At 35.7% G+C, this 19,438-nt stretch overlaps 1 protein-coding gene across 2 annotated transcripts; it reads right to left on the bottom strand.

The window, feature by feature from the left end:
- Positions 1-2,715: 2,715 nt before the first annotated feature.
- Positions 2,716-19,099, bottom strand: LOC113766654. Of its 2 annotated transcripts, none has more exons than XM_027313931.1 (11): positions 16,812-19,097; positions 16,389-16,628; positions 15,144-15,273; positions 13,253-13,405; positions 12,913-13,121; positions 12,733-12,802; positions 9,689-9,895; positions 8,178-8,410; positions 5,229-5,307; positions 5,013-5,150; positions 2,716-3,761 (listed from the first exon to the last, which is right to left on the bottom strand). In XM_027313931.1, the coding sequence occupies exons 1-11, from the start codon at positions 18,983-18,985 to the stop codon at positions 3,564-3,566; spliced, it is 3,831 nt and encodes a 1,276-aa protein (XP_027169732.1). In that variant the 5' UTR covers positions 18,986-19,097; the 3' UTR covers positions 2,716-3,563. The 2 variants fall into 2 exon arrangements, with proteins under 2 accessions (XP_027169732.1, XP_027175948.1); XM_027320147.1 differs by lacking the exon at positions 2,716-3,761 and adding an exon at positions 3,788-4,091 and having other exon boundaries at positions 16,812-19,099.
- Positions 19,100-19,438: the final 339 nt, after the last annotated feature.

The raw sequence follows: 19,438 nt of genomic DNA, 5'->3' as shown, positions 1-19,438 counted from the left end.
TGAACATTCATAGTAACCGTATGCCTATTTTTTATATTTTGTTCCGAGCTACATAATAGAAAAATCTTAAAGTTATTGCTAAATAAAAACATAGATGTAATAAAATTGAATAAATCTTACATACACCGACAGTATATATATTATCATCATTTAGATCCGTGATATATGTGTAAAATTTGAATTTCAAATTCAAATTTTACATAATTGTCATTCATCCAACGCTGACAGTGTATACACGTTTTTAACTTTTTATTGAAGGTTAGTTACAATAGTCCCTTGGAAAATGCATGTTTTTTCACTTTCTTCTATTGACGATCCAATTAAATTAATCTACATCCTTAACTCTTAATTTTTCTGTATGTAATCAACCTAACAATCCCAAGATGAATAAGTGAATCTTATTCTGTTATGTGGGGTGAATAATGCAACGAAAGTAGATATATGCCTTCTTTTTAAATCAATAATTTGTCAATTCAAGACGAAAATGTACATTGGGGAACATCTTTGTCCACCTTGTAATTTTTATTTATTTCTGTACAGGGGCATATTTGTTTCCTCATTTTATGTATGTAGCATCACACGTTTTCCACTATTTTATTGAGGGCATGTGTGTCATTTTCATGCAATAAGTGCGACTAAAAAGACAAAGTAAATTCACTTTAGACAAGAGTTTTTTAGGATACAAATTGAAAGTTTACGGGATGAATTAAATAAATTGTACAGTAAAAGACACAAAGTGGAAATTCGTTAACTTTGAAGGTGAATTTGTAATTAACCCTGATTTGTCGTCATTCTTAAGAAATTCTTAAGTTATAACCTATTTATGGATAAATTGAAAACGAGCTTAATTATATATATATTTTTTAATTTTAACCATTCAAATGAAAATCTCTAAAATCTCTTAACTTTTCCATGTATGATATAATCCACCTAGCATACCCAAATTGAATTCATGTCAATAATAAATTCTTGTGAGATCACATGTTGCAAAGAAAGAAGTAATAAATTCTTCAATTACATCAATAATATGTCGACTTGGGTCAAAATATGTAACACATGAGGGCGTCTTTGTTCAAAAATTGTAATTTTTGTTCATATTCATAGAAGTTATATCTGTCTACCCATTTTTATCCACGTAAAGTCTCACGTTTATCTCCAAACTAATTTTCTATTGAAACATATATGTCATTTTCCTGCAATTTGTGCATCTAAACTGATGAAGTTGGATTCAATTTGAGCTTTGTTACGATGATTGTATCCTATTGGGTAAAATTGAAAAGTTTTTGGAAATGGAATGATTTAATACACAGTAAAGGGTGCAAACTAAGAATAATGTACTTTTAAGGGTGCATCTTATAAATAATATAATTAACCCCATTAATTAGTGTCCTTGAAAATAATCTCATTTGACGAAAACTGCACCAGAATTGCTGCAGTATTGGTAGAAGGAATGTCCAGTTCAGAAGGTTATTCAATTGATGTCACATTGAAAATTGCAAATTTGACCTGAAAATCGGCATAAAATAGAGTTTGTAGTACACCGACCAGGTTGGATAGGATTATTAATCTAATCTTACTTTAATCTTTGGTTAGAATAAAGAAGAGGGACAACTCAACCGACTTTGTGGCATAATAATCTCACTTTTCCTGGAGTCACTTTTGGGATAACACATCCCATAGGAGACAGGAAGAATAAGATTAATATTTGCAGTAAGGCCGTGAACATGTCGTATTATAATCTTATTCGATATTTGTATTTAAAATTATACATGATATATTTAGTTTTCATATTGTATTCGTACCATAAACCGTTTATCAATGTGTTTTGTCGTGTTTTAACCTAATTGAAGTATTTTACTTTTTTACATAGAAATTGTAGGTGAAACATTGCCAAAAAAGTAGAACATGTTCTCCTTCAAGAAAATATGTGATGTTTTGTTAATCTCTTTTTGTTGTAACCTCTAATTGAACTTTACTTGTATAAGTCTTGAATGTGCACCTGGCTTGATGGGTTAAAGGTTAATAATTTGAAGGATTTTCAATACATTTGGTAAATCATAAACTTATTCAACTGTCTTTTCTCTTTTCTCTTAAGAGCTTTGTAATCTTTGTATTGATGTTAAACATTTTAATGTGATTTTCCAAGAACTAATTTGAAAAAAAAAATCATTTTGGTCAATGTTGCATCTAATGAACTGTTGATCCTAACCACCACGAAGCAAAGCAAGATTATATGAGCCAATTAAGATATATTTCAGGTATTATATTTTTTAAAAATATAAAATTAATTAGGAAAAGTGAATAAATACAATGAAGGGTAGGCAAGATTAAATAAGAAATGTATGTAAATGCAAGAGAGGATAATAGTTGTTAGGCAAGAGGTACCCACAGAATTGTAGGAGAAAGATCTGCAAAAAAACTTCGAATTTTTGACCATTTTGATTTACCATTAAAAGGGAAAAAAAGGAAAGAACAATGACATCTTTTTACTAGAATTCATGCACTAATTTCCTCTTGTTATTCCGTTTTCTCTGCATCATAATTCTGCATAAGTCAGTCCTTCTAACTTCTAGTTGAAAGGGAGAAAGAAAAGGAAAAAAGAAAAGTTTCTGGGATTCCAATTAAAGGATGAAGAAACTTGAAGAAAAAATAAAAGCTTTGAGATGAGGAGTATCATGGACAGCTTTACTTTGCTAAGTATAAAAATCATTTTACTACCAAGTTCTGATTCTCAATAAATGCCAAAACAAGAAATTTCCTGTCTTTGTTTTTTCTGTTGATTACAAAAGTTCATTTTTACGTTTACAAAATCCACTCTAGCAAGCGAATTTGCAAATGATCAATATTGGCAACCGCTGTACAAATCAATATGCTTCCTCAAGACACATAACTACAAAAAGAAAACACATGCAACATGCTGAGACAATTCTGTTTAAGCCGGATTATAGTGCTTGGCCTTCAAAGAGAGATATAGTCAGTCTGCAGTCCACTATCAGATGGCCGTCCTCCAGCCTTTTGTTGAACTCTTGTCAAATTTGCATTTCACAGTTCACTCGAAATTCAAGTGTTCAAAGCCATCAGATCTTCCTGTACGTGCGTAAAAACATGCCACTGCATTGGTGAACGTAGCGATTTGCCATTCTTTTTGCTAGACTAAGATATTCACAAACCATCCTTCTTTGCTATACAAACTGATGACAACAGTATCCCGACCATCATTCTCATGGAGATATGCACATGCATAAAGCTGCAGCATCGGTTTTAGGTGGCAAAATTCAGCAAAAAGATCACTTCTTTTAATGCCTTGAAGTGGCTTATGAACTCAAGCTTTCAAGTTTGATAACCACACTGGATGTAGATCTTGGCCATCTCGTGGAGCAGCTATAACCAAACTGGATGTAGATCTTAGTCTATTGACCATCTCGTGGAGCAGCTATAACCCTTTCACCTATCTCTTGGCCTACCCACACACTGTCGAGATGTTATAGCAGTGGTAACAAGGCATCAGGTAAAGTCAATTGACTAGCAGCTCTAAGTTCCAATTGTGAAGCCTCTAAAAGGTATCAAGGATACCGGCTTGATCGGTTCCTTTCTGCACTCCTAAACTGGGAGCTCCCATAGGATCTCCAGCCCTCTTGCCACCTGCCACCACCTCTCTCAAACTGGTAATTCTGGAAATCTGCATGCATTTTGGATGTGTTTCTTCCACTGCCTGTATTCTGACCATTTCTTATCTCTTCTTCCATATCATATTGTGACCGCTGTATGTATAATTGGAAAAGCAGAAGTCAGAGGAGAAGAAAATGCACAGCACAGTAGTTGTAGAATGGATAGATTCTGCAAGGTAAATTTAACAATGCACTACGAATGTGATGGAAAAGGGCTACTAGGACATGAAAGCAGCATCATCTGCAAGAAATATAGAAGGGCATCAAGAAAACAAATAACAGAAGGATTTGGTGTAAGAGACTTGAGGATCCATAGGCTAACGAAGTAACAAGTCCTTAATTCATCTCTTCTGCCTTCCCAAGCAAAACCATTTTCAAATGACCTTTTGCCAATATATCACCACAAAGTATGAGGTTTGTAACCTGGCAGCAATTTTAGAAGGTCATTTAAGAAAGTTGCTTTCTTGTTTATTCCATCTAAAAATGAAATAAATGTCAGGGATTAGAATGAAAAGAATTCAACCTCCTCATCAGGAATATTGTAACTTAAATGTGTGCAAAGCAGTTTAACTTAGATTGGGATTCCAACACACTAAAAAGCCAAATGATCATTGCAACTAAAACACTCAATCAACTCTGCTTGCACCTGATTTTACTGTTGAGGCACAAGCCCATACCACAGACAAAAACCAATTCTTTGTTCCAACTTGATGATTCGTTCATCAGATAACCGAAGTCTAGAATTTGAAACTTGCTTCCATACTGCAGAAAGGCTTTGGCAAGAACATGTATATTCTCATAATTAAGGCTATATGCAATAATTCACTATCCTCGCCCAGTCATTCTATTTGGCCTCTATAATTTTGTTTAAGGATCAAGTTGAGTGTTTCATTATTTTCTTCACATTTGCTTCCTCACTGTCAAAATGTGAGGTTGCAATCCTAATAGAACATTTTAATTTGGTTAAACCAGAAAATGAAATGTTTTAATTTGGATTCTTTTCTTCTAAATTAGTAACTAAATTACTAAGAGATATGACTATGCAAAACTATAAATTTATCGCACTACTTAGCTTTTAGTTTAACAAAAGGAAGCAGTAAATATAGCCCTTCTTTTAGATATTTCGTCACTAAAAATGCTAATGAGGAACCTTGGCCTGTCTTAGAAAAGGACAATTGCATTAATTTCCAATGCTTTATCTTGTCTTTGTAACTGTAACTCCAGTTGTATTCAACTCCTCGCAGTGTTGCCAAAATGTTCTGTGGTCAGTGGGTTTCTGCTACAGTGCACCAATTTTAGACTCTGTTTCTACAAGATGCATAAGGCGATGAATAAATGCAATACCTTGAGAGGGTCTGAAAGGACTGCATATGCCTCTCCAATCATTTTGAAGAGCCTGTCAGCATCTTTATGAACTTCCTCTGCTATTTCCTTCCACATCCCTTCATCTCCATTCTCACTTCTAGCCAAAGATTGCGCAGCCTACATAGGTATTGCTTTTCCATGTAAGAGTAATGTCAAAGTCATGTGAATATGGCAGCAGAAATTTAAGCACAAAACCTTGTCTGGATGATGTTTGAGCGCAGCTCTTCTATAAGCCTTTTTAATTTCTGATGCAGCTGCTGATGGATCAACTCCCCTGGCAATACAATATCATTAAATTCGGTTATTAACGGGAAGGATCTATAATATCATAAGACATGTAACCAGGAAAAAGTCACATCTAAATCACAATGATACTTTCTAATAAATTACAGACTAAATACGCATATCTTCTAAAACATGCCCTATAGGGGCTATAAGAGTAGGTTCAACACAAAGATCCTGAAAATAAATGTTCTTCTGTCAGACCTATTCCGCCTGCCAATCTCTCCATGCCAAAGCAGTAATGTCATAACAATTACGAAAATTAATCTCACTTAATTCTAATTCTCTTTTCCCTGCATAACAGCTTAGTTGACTATCCACCAAAGTTCATATTTGACCAGGCAATTAAAGCAACAAGCGTCAAAATTTCCATTCCATTGATTCAAATCCCACCAAGCTCCAAGGGACCAGACATCTACAGAGGATCATGATATGCCCATAGTATTGTTAGTCACCAGATATATCAAAAGTTATACAGATCTGTTCCAAGCAATAGCAAAAGCATTTTTTTTGGTAAATTCAAATTACCAAATATTGAATTACAAGTAGCAAGAGTTCTTAAAGATGCTGTGAAGTAGAAGAAAATAATGCAGATAGAACTATACCATGCTTCATATAAAAAAATGCTGTTTGACTCCAAATTTCTCATTATTACCTAAACCACCAAATTACTCACTGCAACTGAACTGCTCAAATAATTCCTAGTGCCAGGTGAGATCAATGCATCTGCTTATTTCCTTTTCATATTCGACTTTTTTGTTATATCTGTCGAAGCTCACTTAATGCTTCAACAAAAGAAAAAACTATTAAACCTCACCCTAAGTCATTCTAACAACTAATCTTTCCTATTCTAGTATAGACAGAAAGGCTGAATGATATCTATCTAGAAACATCTAAGACAACAAATTTACAAACATCATGTATATCCCTCAACTTAGAAACCATTTTGAACTTTTTAGGTTGAAATCATGTCTAGCGCAACCATGACATAGGAACTGAAGAAAGTTTTCTGTAAAACCAAGGAGGTGTTCATCAAACCCAACTAATGAAAAAATCTGAAAAAATGTTTAACAGGATTTGTTGTACCAGAAATTTTTTCAAATGCAAAAAGTTGTGAAGTTTATAAACTCTGTCATTGTTTGCATCAATCTGCCATCCATTTTCATTATAGCTTACTTGTTTTAATCCTACTTGCTGCAAATTTCCACAATTTCTCGGACCAATTGGCTGCTCAAATAATGTTCAATTAAGCAGGTATCTGTAAAGGTTGGCAGTTACAGTGCTTCCAAGGCTCTGATTACACAACTTCAATTGAAGGGGGAGGAATTGCAGAGGCCAACTGGTTTTAAAAAATGGAAATCCCTTTTTCCCAGAGATACTAGAATGACAAGAAACATTTTTCCCCTGAGCCTATTTGGGAAAACAAAGAGCTCCAAAAATGGTGCCACTCTTCTCCACTATGCTACTGTGAAGCACTTGTAGCTGAAAACAAGCACAAGGTTTTAAGTATATTGGCAGAAAGGAAACAGTGGAACTCTGGCCCAGGATTGCTGGGAACTTGTGTCAAGTTGTTCGGAACACTGGGAAATGCCAAGAAGAATTTTAGATGTCATTTTTTTCAAAGAAGGCAGGGAAAGTATACAGCACATGACGAAGCTTTGGAATGTTACGCACTTTTTTTTGTGTGGGTAATATGGGTTGTAAGGTGTAGGAGAGCTTTTCAGGACTTAGCAAAACTTTTATGGATTGTAAAGCACTAGATGTTTTATATGTTTTCTAGTAGTGAGATAACTACTACATGCAAAGAACGTGCAATGAACTCTTTGCTTGAATTACAAGGGTACTTGTACACTTCTTTTATGCATGATATCCCCTTTTTTAATACTAAATATGTACCAGTGATGGAAAACCAATAGAAGAAAATTTTCCAACCCTGCCAAAAAGTCCTTTTCACTAAAAGACAGGTAAATCTTCTCAATAGGTATGAGGCATAGCTCTGGAAGAGTCAAAACTCACAAGTATCCTCAACCAATTCAAAAACCATTATAAACCATTGGAACAAAGCATACAACCTCTTCTATTACTTGATCTAATCTATGCTGTTCTCTCCAGAGTTTACAAGCGCTATTTCCTACTCAACTAAATCAAACATACAAATGAAAACATCTCAAGCCATAGAAGACCAAATTTCATGGTAATGCCACTCATAAGATCTCAACTTTGAGTTAAAATGAGAGTTAAGTTGAGGGCATTCATACACCAACTAGAAAGCAACATGCTGAGAAGATAGCTTTATCTGTCTTCTCCATTGAATCCATATAAGGGGGGAATGGAACAAAAAACTTATTTTCTGGGAGAGTTTTCTTGAAAGGTAGTACTGTAGCACTTCATTGGATAGAGTTATGAGTGATAAAAAGGTGATTGGTGTAAATGATAAAAGAATCTTTTTATTAAATTACTCCAAGTACAAGCAAACTAAAAAGAGCCCTTTTTTTCACATTTATCAGCTAAAATTCTTCCAATTGTACAACAATTTCATTAACTACAAGCAGAGAGTTTATGCTGATAAAATACCTATCAACAAAGAAGTAGGTCAGAAGTAAAAAGTGTCAAAAAAACGAGAAACGAAGACATCAATATGGTTATCTTAGAAATGTACCACACTATTCTGTACATCATAAAATTTTTGAAAAAGCTGAAGCAAGGCAAGCAGACTGTAGCCAGACCATATTACCCCAACTAATTGACATATGATAGTACACATATTTCATAATTAGCAAAATTAATTGTTGGCAGCAACTGCAGTCTCAAATGCCATTAATTCACATTCAGAAACTGAGTATAAGGATAAATCAAACTTACAGAATGAGGTACATATTTAAGGGAATTTCCTTTCTGGAAGCTTCTTCCATCTGAGAAAGCTTTATTTGAGCTTGCTTAAGCTCATTTATATATTTCATTCTGTCAGATGATGCCAACTGATAAATTCTATCCTCCAATTTCCTGGTGAGAAGAGATACAAGCCTTTGTAGATCAAGAGCTGCTTGTCCATAATCTCTGATCAATTCATAAAGAGCAGCACGTCTGGAGAATGCCTGCCAATGTGTAACAACCCTTAAAAAGAGTGAACGGACAAACTAAGTCAATCAAAAAGAAGATTTCAATAATAACCATTTTAAGTCTGAAACCTAACAGTTGCAGCAAGAAAAGATAAAATTCAGTTTCTTTGATCTAAAGAGGCTATGCATATACTGCTTTTACTTTTAAAGATGCAAACAGCTGCAAAATCAAGTATGTGGCCCTGCAATTCAAGTTTGCAAAACTACAGAAGCTACAAAAAGTAGCCAGTATCGAAGAGTACTTCTCTCAGTCTGGCTAAAAGGGAGATCTTCTCCAGGTGGCAGCTAAAGTTTTTTCTTTTCCCCCCACTCTAATTATCCTTAACTACTTTCAATACCCAAAAGATAACAAGTAAGCTATGAGTGCATCCAAGACTAAACAGATGTACAAAGTACTGAAAACAGTATAAGTGGAGTTGTATATTTTTGTTCTAATCCAGTATTCATTGTCTCGGCACTCCTAAAGTTTCTCAAAGCAATAAATTTACTAATTGAGTAAAAACCTAATTCCAAGCACTCAAATATCCAATTTATTCTTCACCAAAGTTCAGATGACTTTAAGCACGTTGCTCATTGAAAACTTAACAGCATTAAATCCATCCTCACTAGTTATGTTGATTTAGGTTAATAACTAGATATTCATTAATTGCCTTTTCTTATTTTCATCGAAGTCAAGTATTACACAAAGTTACGACGTACTTGGTAGAAGATGGCAAACTTTTGCTAAAGATGCAGACATTATCTTCTAACAGCATCTGTCCAAAGTTTAGAAAAGTCTGCATTTTTTAAAAAATAAGGACTGGGAAAATTAAGAAGTATTTAGAAAAGTTCAACCAACATATGAGGCCACACAAAAAAGCTTTGGAAACATAGAAGGATCAACGATTATTTCATTCTGGGAAAAAACCCAGCACTAGGAGTTAAATTCTTGAAGAAAACTACACTGATATAAAAATCAACTCATGTACTGAAAGTACTATGTAAAACATTCTAAAGTATTTCTCTGGCTCCATTCTTAAGTATTTTCTTCGGACTCCTAAATGATAATCTCCCACAAGCAACATGGAGACCCCACTCTGTTTGAATACAGAAAACCTAAAGTCAGATGAACAGCCTCTTTTTCGATCTAAAATGTTAGTTTGGTGATCTGCGGTATTCAAAAGAGCATTAAGAGGACTTAAAAGTCCCAATTCATAATCTGAACTAAATAGTTCCTAAGCAGCATGATACTGAAAACTACATATCAAGGCAAACCTTCAAGTAATTCCCATCAAGGGCTATAGCCAAGCTACAATCAGCTATTGCATCTGCAAATTGACCCATAGCTCGATATGCAGCAGCTCGATTACAGAAACATATTGATGCAAAAGGCCTTGACTCAACATTGCATAATATAGCAGCAGTGTAGTGCTGTACAGCTTCTGCATGCCTCCCTGATTGAAATGCTGCATTTCCTGCACCCTGAAGCCAAAATGCACGAGTGCTTTACACCCTAGGAAACAACTCCACATGGTGCTATTTGCAGTTTCTAATATGTATTTGAAGAATTTATAGCATTGGAATTCATGAAAGAGGAAGTTTACAAACACTTGTGCCCGCATGCAAACCAAATAAAGAAAGATGGAGACAGCCAAGAATAAGAATTTTAAAAACTAAATGCACGATAATATTTTGCTTTAGTTCAAGTGTGTCATGTAGCTACACACTGTCTATATTTCATCAACAGTCCAGATCTGTGTTTTGGTCTTCCTTCTCCCTGTTAAAAGATTATAAGAATTAGTCTTTATTGATATATCATCACCTTCCACCAATAATTCTATCAGTCCTATCATATTCCATTAAAGAACCATACCCTGAATAGTTGTAGCTAAATGTGCCAAATGAAGCCCAACTTCAGCAACATTCAAAGACTGGTATGACATTTTTATACTAATAATAACAGAATGCAACAGCATTTTGACATCAAAATTAAGCAGTAAAAGGGTCCCTTAAGTCCTGTCTCTCTAATCTCTAGCTAAACCCAAATCTCCTTTCCCTATCTCGCAGACAAAATTCAACCAAATTATGATATTTCAGTAGCATCTTTTCCCCTCTATCTCATGCTTGTCCTTCTCCCTTTCCTACTTGAGTCATTCCTCCCTCCCCAACACGCCCCCAGAATAAAAACTTCCTTAGTCAAAAACCTCCATAGCCAGGCGCCATGGTCAACAGGCAATTCTATTTTGATTACTTTCTGTGCACCGGGAAGACGAAGCAACTTACTTTTGCACTCAGATAACATCAGCCACCACCTAAGCCTACTTCATTCCCCACAATGCCCTCTCTCAACCAAAGGTGGACAAGTGGTGGACAAGTAAGCCTACTTTAGTGGACAAGTCGTGGTACTTAGTTTCCCAAAGCAAGCAGTCTATAATTCTGTCAATGGCTCCATTATAACAAGAGAGGGGGGGGGGGGGGACCTTGATTCCAGGGAGGTTCTACCAAGTAAATTTCCATTTGGCGCATGGACCAATAAGACATGCAGTCATTAATGCATTAAGGACAACAGCTCCCAGAAAATAAGCTAATCAAACTTTATAGAAAACCTTGATCAATGGCAACTGAACTTTATGGAGGCCAAGGATGTGTATCTTCATAAAAACCTTGATCAATGTTGCCAGTTAACAATATTTCAAGTATCCACAAGAAATAAGTTCTTGAATAGTCTTTTTAACATTTCAATAAACTATATGTTTACTCAATTGGAGTTCAGAAGTCACCAGAAGGAGAGTTTTGCTTTGCTTACAAATTCACTTTATGAATAACATACCTAGATGAGAAGAAAATACTGGATGTCCTAATTCTATCCAGAAATATCATCAGCACTCTCAGGGCCAAACATGCATCATGAAAATTCAGCATGAAATACAGCTTCATCAAAATGCTGAAAACCTACTCTTAACTCATTAGACGAAGTGCAAGTTATAGAGACCAAAAGTATTGTTGTTTAAATCTGATATGCACACCCTAATAACAAAATCTGCCGAAAACAGAAAACTCATTAGCTAAGAAACTGCCTGCTGGAATCATTCAATTACCATATTGAATGAAATTAAATCAATGGATGGTAAAAATACAAGCTTAGGGCATAAAAAAAATCATCTAAATCCAGAAAGTTCTCCTTCAAAATGAAGCAAATACATTCCTTTTCATATGTTTTTCCCTTGAACTGTGTACAAATCACCAAGTTCCACCATAACACCATCCTACAAAATCCCTTTATTTCTAAACATTATGTCACCAATGAATAGCATTTCCTTCTCCAATCTAATGGATTTGAAATGGCCAAGCCTTCTCCTTCAACACAGGGTGACTGGCCAAGTGAAAAGCTAACCATCTTGAAGGTCAAAAGAACAGGATTTCACTCAAGAAGGATTAATACAACAACTAACACCTCCAAAACAACTCAACTCCTAGAAGAACGACATACAAGCTTTCTTGACCTTAATCTATACCAACTCCATCTCACAGATTTGAATGTGATTATGTCAATACATTATTACGTTAGGAAGCTAAAGCTTTGATGATCATGACCCCTAAAACGTAACCTGTAACAAGGCTATTCCATCTCTGAACAGAACACATATAACAAGCACATTCATCTGTACTGTCTGATCAGTCAATTTTTGGTCTATAGTTTCTTCTGATGTTTCCGAATAAGCCTCACTTTTTAGGAACCACGTACGTTACCTCTCTTATGAGCAAGCTTTTTAAGATCACTAAGCCTTGACAGATTTGGTCAAAATCTTTAGAATAATAGATGGCTTAAAATGTAAGAAATATGTTTATAAGCTGAATCCGCTGATAGCAAAAATTCACATAAGATCTAATGCAATCAAACCTTTTAGAACTGACCCAAAAGGAAGATAATGAAAAGAGAAATCCACATTAACCAAAACTTAGGAAAAAGAAAATCCAGAATAAGCTAAATCTCAAAACAATTTTTTGATCCTCTAAGCTATTGTCAAATAGCTCTAAAGTTTTACCAGAGTACTAAATCAAACAGTCCAACAGATCAATAATAAATCATATATATATATATATATATATATGTCCAGAAAATCATAAAACATCTTCTTTTACATGAAATTTCGAATCTAATCCCTGAAGACTGATGGACTATGGGAATTAAAAAAGCTATCCGAGAAAATCTCAGGCTAATCACTCGTGTTTTTCTTTTAAATTGTAATATGAGGAAAAGGTTGATGGCATCAACAATACAAGCATGACATCAAAATACGGGCTTAAAGAATAACAACCTTATTATGTAAGAGTTCACGTATGGTGCCAGCCAAAGGAATGAGAGATTCTAAATTCTTGCTTTGACCCCTGCAGAGAGGATCCAAGTGAGAAACTAAACAGAAATTAGCAACTTGGATTTATCACTAAGACGATCTTAAAAATAGTGTTAATGCAGACAGATGCATAAAGTGTGGTACTTCTCTATGACAGGGAGTGACTCCTCTTGCTTCCTCAAAAATTCAAGAGCTTCCTCCAGCCTTCCAGCATAAAAGTGAGCCTTAACAACAAGTGAACAGCACCAAACCCGGGAACGAGAGTCCTTATGTGCGTCAGAAACATCAAATTTCGATACAAAGGCACCAAGGTTCTGACCACACAACTGAATAACATCTTCATACCTCTGTAGCTGTAAAATGAAATCAACATTCATAAACTTCTAGTGGAAAATTATTCCAATGCAGAATGTGCATTAGAAAATTTTCATTATTAGGCAAAGCTCCTTAGTGAAGATTTTTTGTCAAGCATATTGCGACATACCATAAGAAGAGAATTAGCTTTGCTTTCAAGTAAATGTTCTGAGTAAGGACTTATAATCAGTGCCTCATCAATTAAACCCAATGCAGTCTCCGCATCAGCAGACGTTCCTTGTTGCAAACATTCGGCGCATTGCTTCATGAACTCTGATACTTTCTGGCAGCCATGGATCAAAAATTACTCTCATTAGAAGTTCCAAATTGCATTCATCATTCTTTTTTTTTTTGGCATATTTATCCAGAAACAAAATTAAAACAACATTTTTGCAGACATTCTTCTTTTAATAGGGACTTGTATCAGCAAAATCATCACCAGCAATCACATTCATCTCAAGTTAAGCCTACCTAGAAAGGAATTTGACCTCAATCTCACAAATGATATAGGCTTTGTTTAGTTGACGGGAAAGCAATGAATGCAATCACATTCCAAGTTCACCCGTCAGATTTTATACCAAGACAAATACAGTCAGTGATTGGGAACTAAAATACACTTGCCGGGAACTCCAAATATACAAACATAGATAGTGAAGAACAGATTTAATTTTCAGAAATTCAAGTAAGCATACTCTTCTGAAGTTCAACTACGCTTGATTCCCAACTAACAATTTCTTTACATTCCCCTAGCAATAGCAGAGGATGCTATATATGACTGATTAGTCTAAAACTACAAGGTGCAAAGTTTATGGTGAAACATAATTTATATGTGGACACAATAAATCAAGTAACTAATAACTTGATTGACAAAGGAAGAAGATTCTGGTTTTGGGGTTTATTAGAAGAAATTGAATCAATTATTAACCATGCATAACAAAAGATATTAGGCAGGAATCATTATCCATCTAGCATGGCATTCAGCTTTTGCAAATTGTACAGACCTGGAAGAAGAACAGCTGATTAATACAACTAATTACTACACATAACAAATAAGGCTGCTCTAACTCTATATTAGACCCCATCTCCATTCTTTGTCATCTATCTCCTTTTTCTCAATTCATAATCACTTTCACAAAACATTAAAAGATCAATCATGAAGAAAGACATAACTTTTTCTATAGGATGGTATGTATGGCCTATCAAATTCCACAGACTATGAAATGAAATGCTACCTTAAGATTTAGGATTCACTTGAGTTTTGAAGACAAATTCCTAGTTTTGAGGAATCATACACGCTACTTGCCAAAGTCAGGAAGTTGGACCAATTTATTGAAATTGCTTAACCTTCCAGAATCCAAGAACAAACAGATTAAGCTATATGCTTTCTCTGCAATATATGGAAGTTACACAAACAGAAATCGGGTCAAAGCTCTTTAATCCTGAAGTCTAAAACTTCTGGTGGCCCAAGTCCCCAACAGGTCCAGGCCCAAGTACATCAGTAATTTACTTGGTTCAAGTTGTATGCTACTAATAAGGTTGGGTGTCCAATATCCAATTCTGTAATCACGTGTAACTGAGAATTTGGGAATGTGAACCCACAGAAAACTGCAATTGAGGCATATAGTAAGATATTTCAAGCAGGATTTCTTTCTTGCATTCCAATTGAGAAAGTAAACTATAAAAGGATGTTATATGTGCTTAACAAATATTCTTTTCCAGGAACTACTTTCTATACTTAAGTAGCTTGTCAAATTATAGAAAGGGTGTACAACCTATGCACACAAGCATATTCAATTGTGAGATCCACAAACCTCCAACCCTTGACTTGATTCTTAAGAATCATTTTGTTGTTCGATCTTTATAAGGTAAATTTCCAAGTGCATGCATAACACTGAATCATCAGGTCCAAAGGTTGGTACAATGTCCAAGATCAGTATAGAGTTTTTACCATTCTGTAGAGAGTTTACCTACATTATTTTATACTGTAATAGCTTTGTTACAGCAAAAAGGTACTTTTATACCTGTGCCTTTTCTAGGCCCTCAGATGCTTCTACCAAAAGCTTTCGATCCGCACAGACGTCACTCCCCGCTTGCAAGCACTTCATATAATGCAATGATGCATCATCAACTTCCCCTAGGGCAAGATAGCAGCTAAAGAAAAGAATCAGTAAGAAACATGAAAGCATAAAATAATTATACCTTCCTGCTGCTCAAAGCTCCAATATTACAGTTCCCAAGATTCAAAGCATATCACTCATAAATAGTGAATCAAATTTGTATCAATTTCCAAAATCGAATCACCATTAGCATTCAAATAACAATGTGCTATATAGCCTATAAATCTTAGGAGGCTTTGGAATTATGAGTCAAAATTAATTGACATCACTATAGCCAATCTTTTGTTTGATTAGTGCTCTAAACCACACATCAAAGATGTTTACCTTTTTATCCTTATTTTTGATACAGCTGGACAATCCACAATCCACATAAATGTTAGTTGATATCTCCAATATCATCTTACCATGGACCTCAATGCACACACGCACCTCCACAGACAGGAAAAGAGAATTATCACAACTATTGACTTCATCGTTGATGGCTACTTGTGGAGATTTCAAGATAGTACTCAAAGAGAATAAGAGCATTTCTCTACAACTAAATCTTGTTTCAATTTTTTAGTTCTTCAACATTAAGATCAGGTCATTTCAGTAACTACATAGGGGGAAAAAATTGCACTAGTGTGAAGGATTACTTCCACTGACCTCCCTGATATTTGATATAGTAATAAAGATCTTCGCACTGCTTTTGGAGGCCTGACTAACCTCATTTTTTGAAGTTATTTTATAATATTTTGTTCCTATAATCTAGTCTTGATCACCTGCCCATGCTATCTGCCTATAAGTGTAAAGCGTTTAAGTAGGATTAGGGTAAAGCAACTAAAAAACCTTCTGTCATTGTTAATTCAAGACCAGAGCAGAGGTTTCTCACCCTAGGAACTGCCAATACTAACCCAATTGTAAAAGCATATTAAACATATTATAAAAAAAAGAACAAAAATCATGACAAACAAAGAAGTACTATATCATTACCAAAAAAAAAACAAAATCAAAACTGATTCATGAAGAAACTCAAGGGAAAAAAAGAAGATTATACAAACACATGAAAAAAAATAAAATAATAATAATAATAATATCTTGCATTTGAAAAAAATAAAAATATTAATAATAATAATAGGGGAAAAAAGCCAAGAAGTAAACAGGTCTTACTTTGCAGCTCGAACGTGCACTCTGAGGAAGCTGGGATCTATCGCATAAGCCTTCATACAATCTTCTAGAGCATCTTTTATTCTTCCAAGAGACATACGAGTTGCAGCACGGTTGCTATAGCACAACATCAGAGCCCTAAGACAGCTCTTGGATGTCTCATTTTCAGGAACAGAGTTCACCCCTTGAGAATAAAAATCCTCCGCTTTAGACAAATCCCCAGTTGCATAGGCTTGGTTTCCCCTGATGCAAATCCACATTATATGCATGGTTTCAGAAAATGTAAAATGCTACACCAAATATCAAATTTGCAGAGCCACTCAAGCTACTACAACCAAAATGAAGAACACAAAAGACATTTGGATAAGACTATTATTCATCATCATGCAAGAATACAGTAAAGATTGCTCTGAAATGAATCCACACCTGAGTCGCCATTTTTCACAAGCTTCCTGGGCCACTATGCTGGCAGATGTACTTGAGTTATTCTCTCCCTTGGATTCCTGTTTCTTAACTGGCTCGGAAATATAACCAGTTTGGTTCAACAAGGTAGATGCATCACCTTTTCGACCTTGCCTGGGGGACGAAAGTGCACACGTTCCAGAGACCGGAAAATAATCTAAACGGGATGACGAGTACGAGTCTCTGCTATTTGGAGACAAACAATGTGAATCTTGACCAACTTTTGATCGACTTTTCTTCTTGGAGGCACGAGCTGTTGTCAATGATTGACCTTGGGCAGCAGAAGATGCAGCAAAGATGAAACTACCCTGGCCACTCTCTTCCATTCTTGGAGCAAAATCAAAATGACTGTCCCCATCACCCTCCTGCTTCCCAATCCCTAAGCCAGAATTTACTTCTGTATCCGAACCTGTGGCAAGTGTATCAGCTGCAGTCACAAAGCTATCAGTGCTATAGTCTAAGTGTTCGGTTGCAGATTTGAAGCTTTCCGTCTCGGTCCCCGATATAGACTCTTCAGAAGGTCCCTCGGCATTAAATACTTTATCAAAACAGTATGCAGATTTTTCCTCTTCCTTCTCTTTGCACTTTTCATCATCATTTATATCCAGACGTTCTGCAGCATCAACCAGTTCTTCATCTGTCATATCGTTTGAAACTGCTGGACGTGACTCATTTGAGGCACAATCATCATCAACATGGAGAGTCTCTTCTGATGTTACTGAAGTTTCTCTTGAGAAATTACTCTCTGCCAGGGTCTCCTGATAGGGAGAAATATCCATTGGAGAATACGGTTCACAAGAGTCATCAATTTCCTGCAAATTTTCCCCCAAGATAATATCTTGTGTGGAACTCAGCTGAACTGGATTGAGGTTTTTTGACTTCCCTTTCTTTTTCTTTGATCTAGTGGCTTTAGACGAATCCCTTTTTGTTTCAAATTTTCTATTCAAGTTTCCTATCATATTCGGTGTTTTAAACTCTACATTTTGCATCCCCATGTCATCCCACTTGCTACTAAAACTAAAATGAACTTTCTTTTCAGTTCTATCCTGAAATGTAGCCTCAACAGCATTCCCAAAACCATCAAAACGAACACCACTGCCCACAAATGGCGATGACGATGTTGTACAACTTTGATCTTCCAAACGCACTTGACTATCACTCAAACTATCACTTAGCCCTGAAGGGATCGAGTCAGAAGCATTATCAGGCTTGGGACCAGACCAATTTCGGGCCTGCTTCTGATTACATTCTGCTGTAACTGAAGACAAGTTTCCACTTCCCATTTTATCTTCTTGGCCTAAGCCACTATCGATTTTTTTATTCTCTCGACCACTCAGTGACTCTTCGATCTTAAAATTTTCCATGTTATCACGAGGAACAGTCTCTGAGCTTCCACAACTTCCCTGATTAGCAAAGCTCTGAGAATTAATCTTACTTAGACTCTCTTTAATATTCAATTTCTTCAATTCATTCTGGAGCTCTTCCCTGAAACTCCTAACCTTTCCATCATTCTCGATATTTAACTGTCTCATATAATCTGGCAAATCACACTCAGCCGTCTCATCAATATCCGCACTCGTTTTCTTCACATTTCCACCCAAATTCACACTTCTTTCTTTTCCAATTCTCAAGTTCATAATTTCATCAGCTACTTCATTCTTCTCCATAAAACTATCCAATCTCGAATTCGAAAATAAATTACCGTCACTACTACCAATTCTACTGCCCCCAAATGCAAATGCATCACTTCTCAGATCAAAATGACCCGAATTAAGAAAACCCGACCCGGAACTCATTTCAGATACGGGTCGAAAGGGATTAACACCCGGGTCATCTCCCGTTGAGCGGAGATGATGGGCTGGCATGGCTTTCTTCCGCCGGGTAATCCGAGGAGCCGCCTTAGACGACAGTTCACCGGGCTTGGTGGGGCCCAATGCCGGAGAATTGAACCCGAAATTAGGGTCCATTGGATTAATCGTATCCGAGGAAGCAGAAATTGCACTAGTCTTATAAATATTTCTTTTACTATCGAAAAATTCAAATGAAGAAGAAAATGAGGTGAGAAAAATCTGACCGTTAGGGTTTTGAGTGGTGGCGCGAGGCGGAGCTCCAGAAGAGTCAATGAAGGCCGGCGACATAAGTCATCTAATCGGACGGCCAGGAATTTATGAGCTTTTTTTTCATTGATAATGATCAACCCAACGGGGAAAAGTTAGTGATTATGGGAAATGTAGAATATTGTGGCCTTTCCGTTTTTGATTGTTGGGGAAGAGAATGGAAAAAGAAGGCTTTGGTGGCTCATTTGTAATTTTGCTTTTGGTTTTTCTTGTTTTTTCGAAATTATTGGTGTTGTTTGTTCCCACATTATTCGCCTATAATAATTTAGCAGTATTTGATTAAATTATGCATTGCCTTGCTCTTCATGTTGCTTCGGTTTGAAGGAAAAGAAAGAAGGACATATGTGTCCGTTGGAATTTTTTGCAATTTATTAAAGTTTTGATAATGTATTGGTTATGAATACGGGTGTGCAACGCACACATGACGTGTATACAATTATTAACCTTTTATTTAAGAGAATTAATGAAAATTAT

This window comes from Coffea eugenioides, chromosome 1 (genome assembly GCF_003713205.1).
Source record: "Coffea eugenioides isolate CCC68of chromosome 1, Ceug_1.0, whole genome shotgun sequence".
NCBI classification, from domain to species: Eukaryota; Viridiplantae; Streptophyta; class Magnoliopsida; order Gentianales; family Rubiaceae; genus Coffea; species Coffea eugenioides.
Note: the sequence above shows the minus strand (reverse complement) of the source record. Positions and strands in the feature narration are given on the sequence as shown.

Coding starts and splice junctions, on each gene's coding strand:
- LOC113766654 (XM_027313931.1), bottom strand. CDS start 18,985: ATGTCGCCGGCCTTCATTGACTCTTCTGGAGCTCCGCCTCGCGCCACC. Junction 16,629..16,811: donor TGTGAAAAATGGCGACTCAG/GTGTGGATTCAT, acceptor GATTTGCATCAG/GGGAAACCAAGCCTATGCAA. Junction 12,803..12,912: donor TCACTCCCTGTCATAGAGAA/GTACCACACTTT, acceptor TCCTCTCTGCAG/GGGTCAAAGCAAGAATTTAG.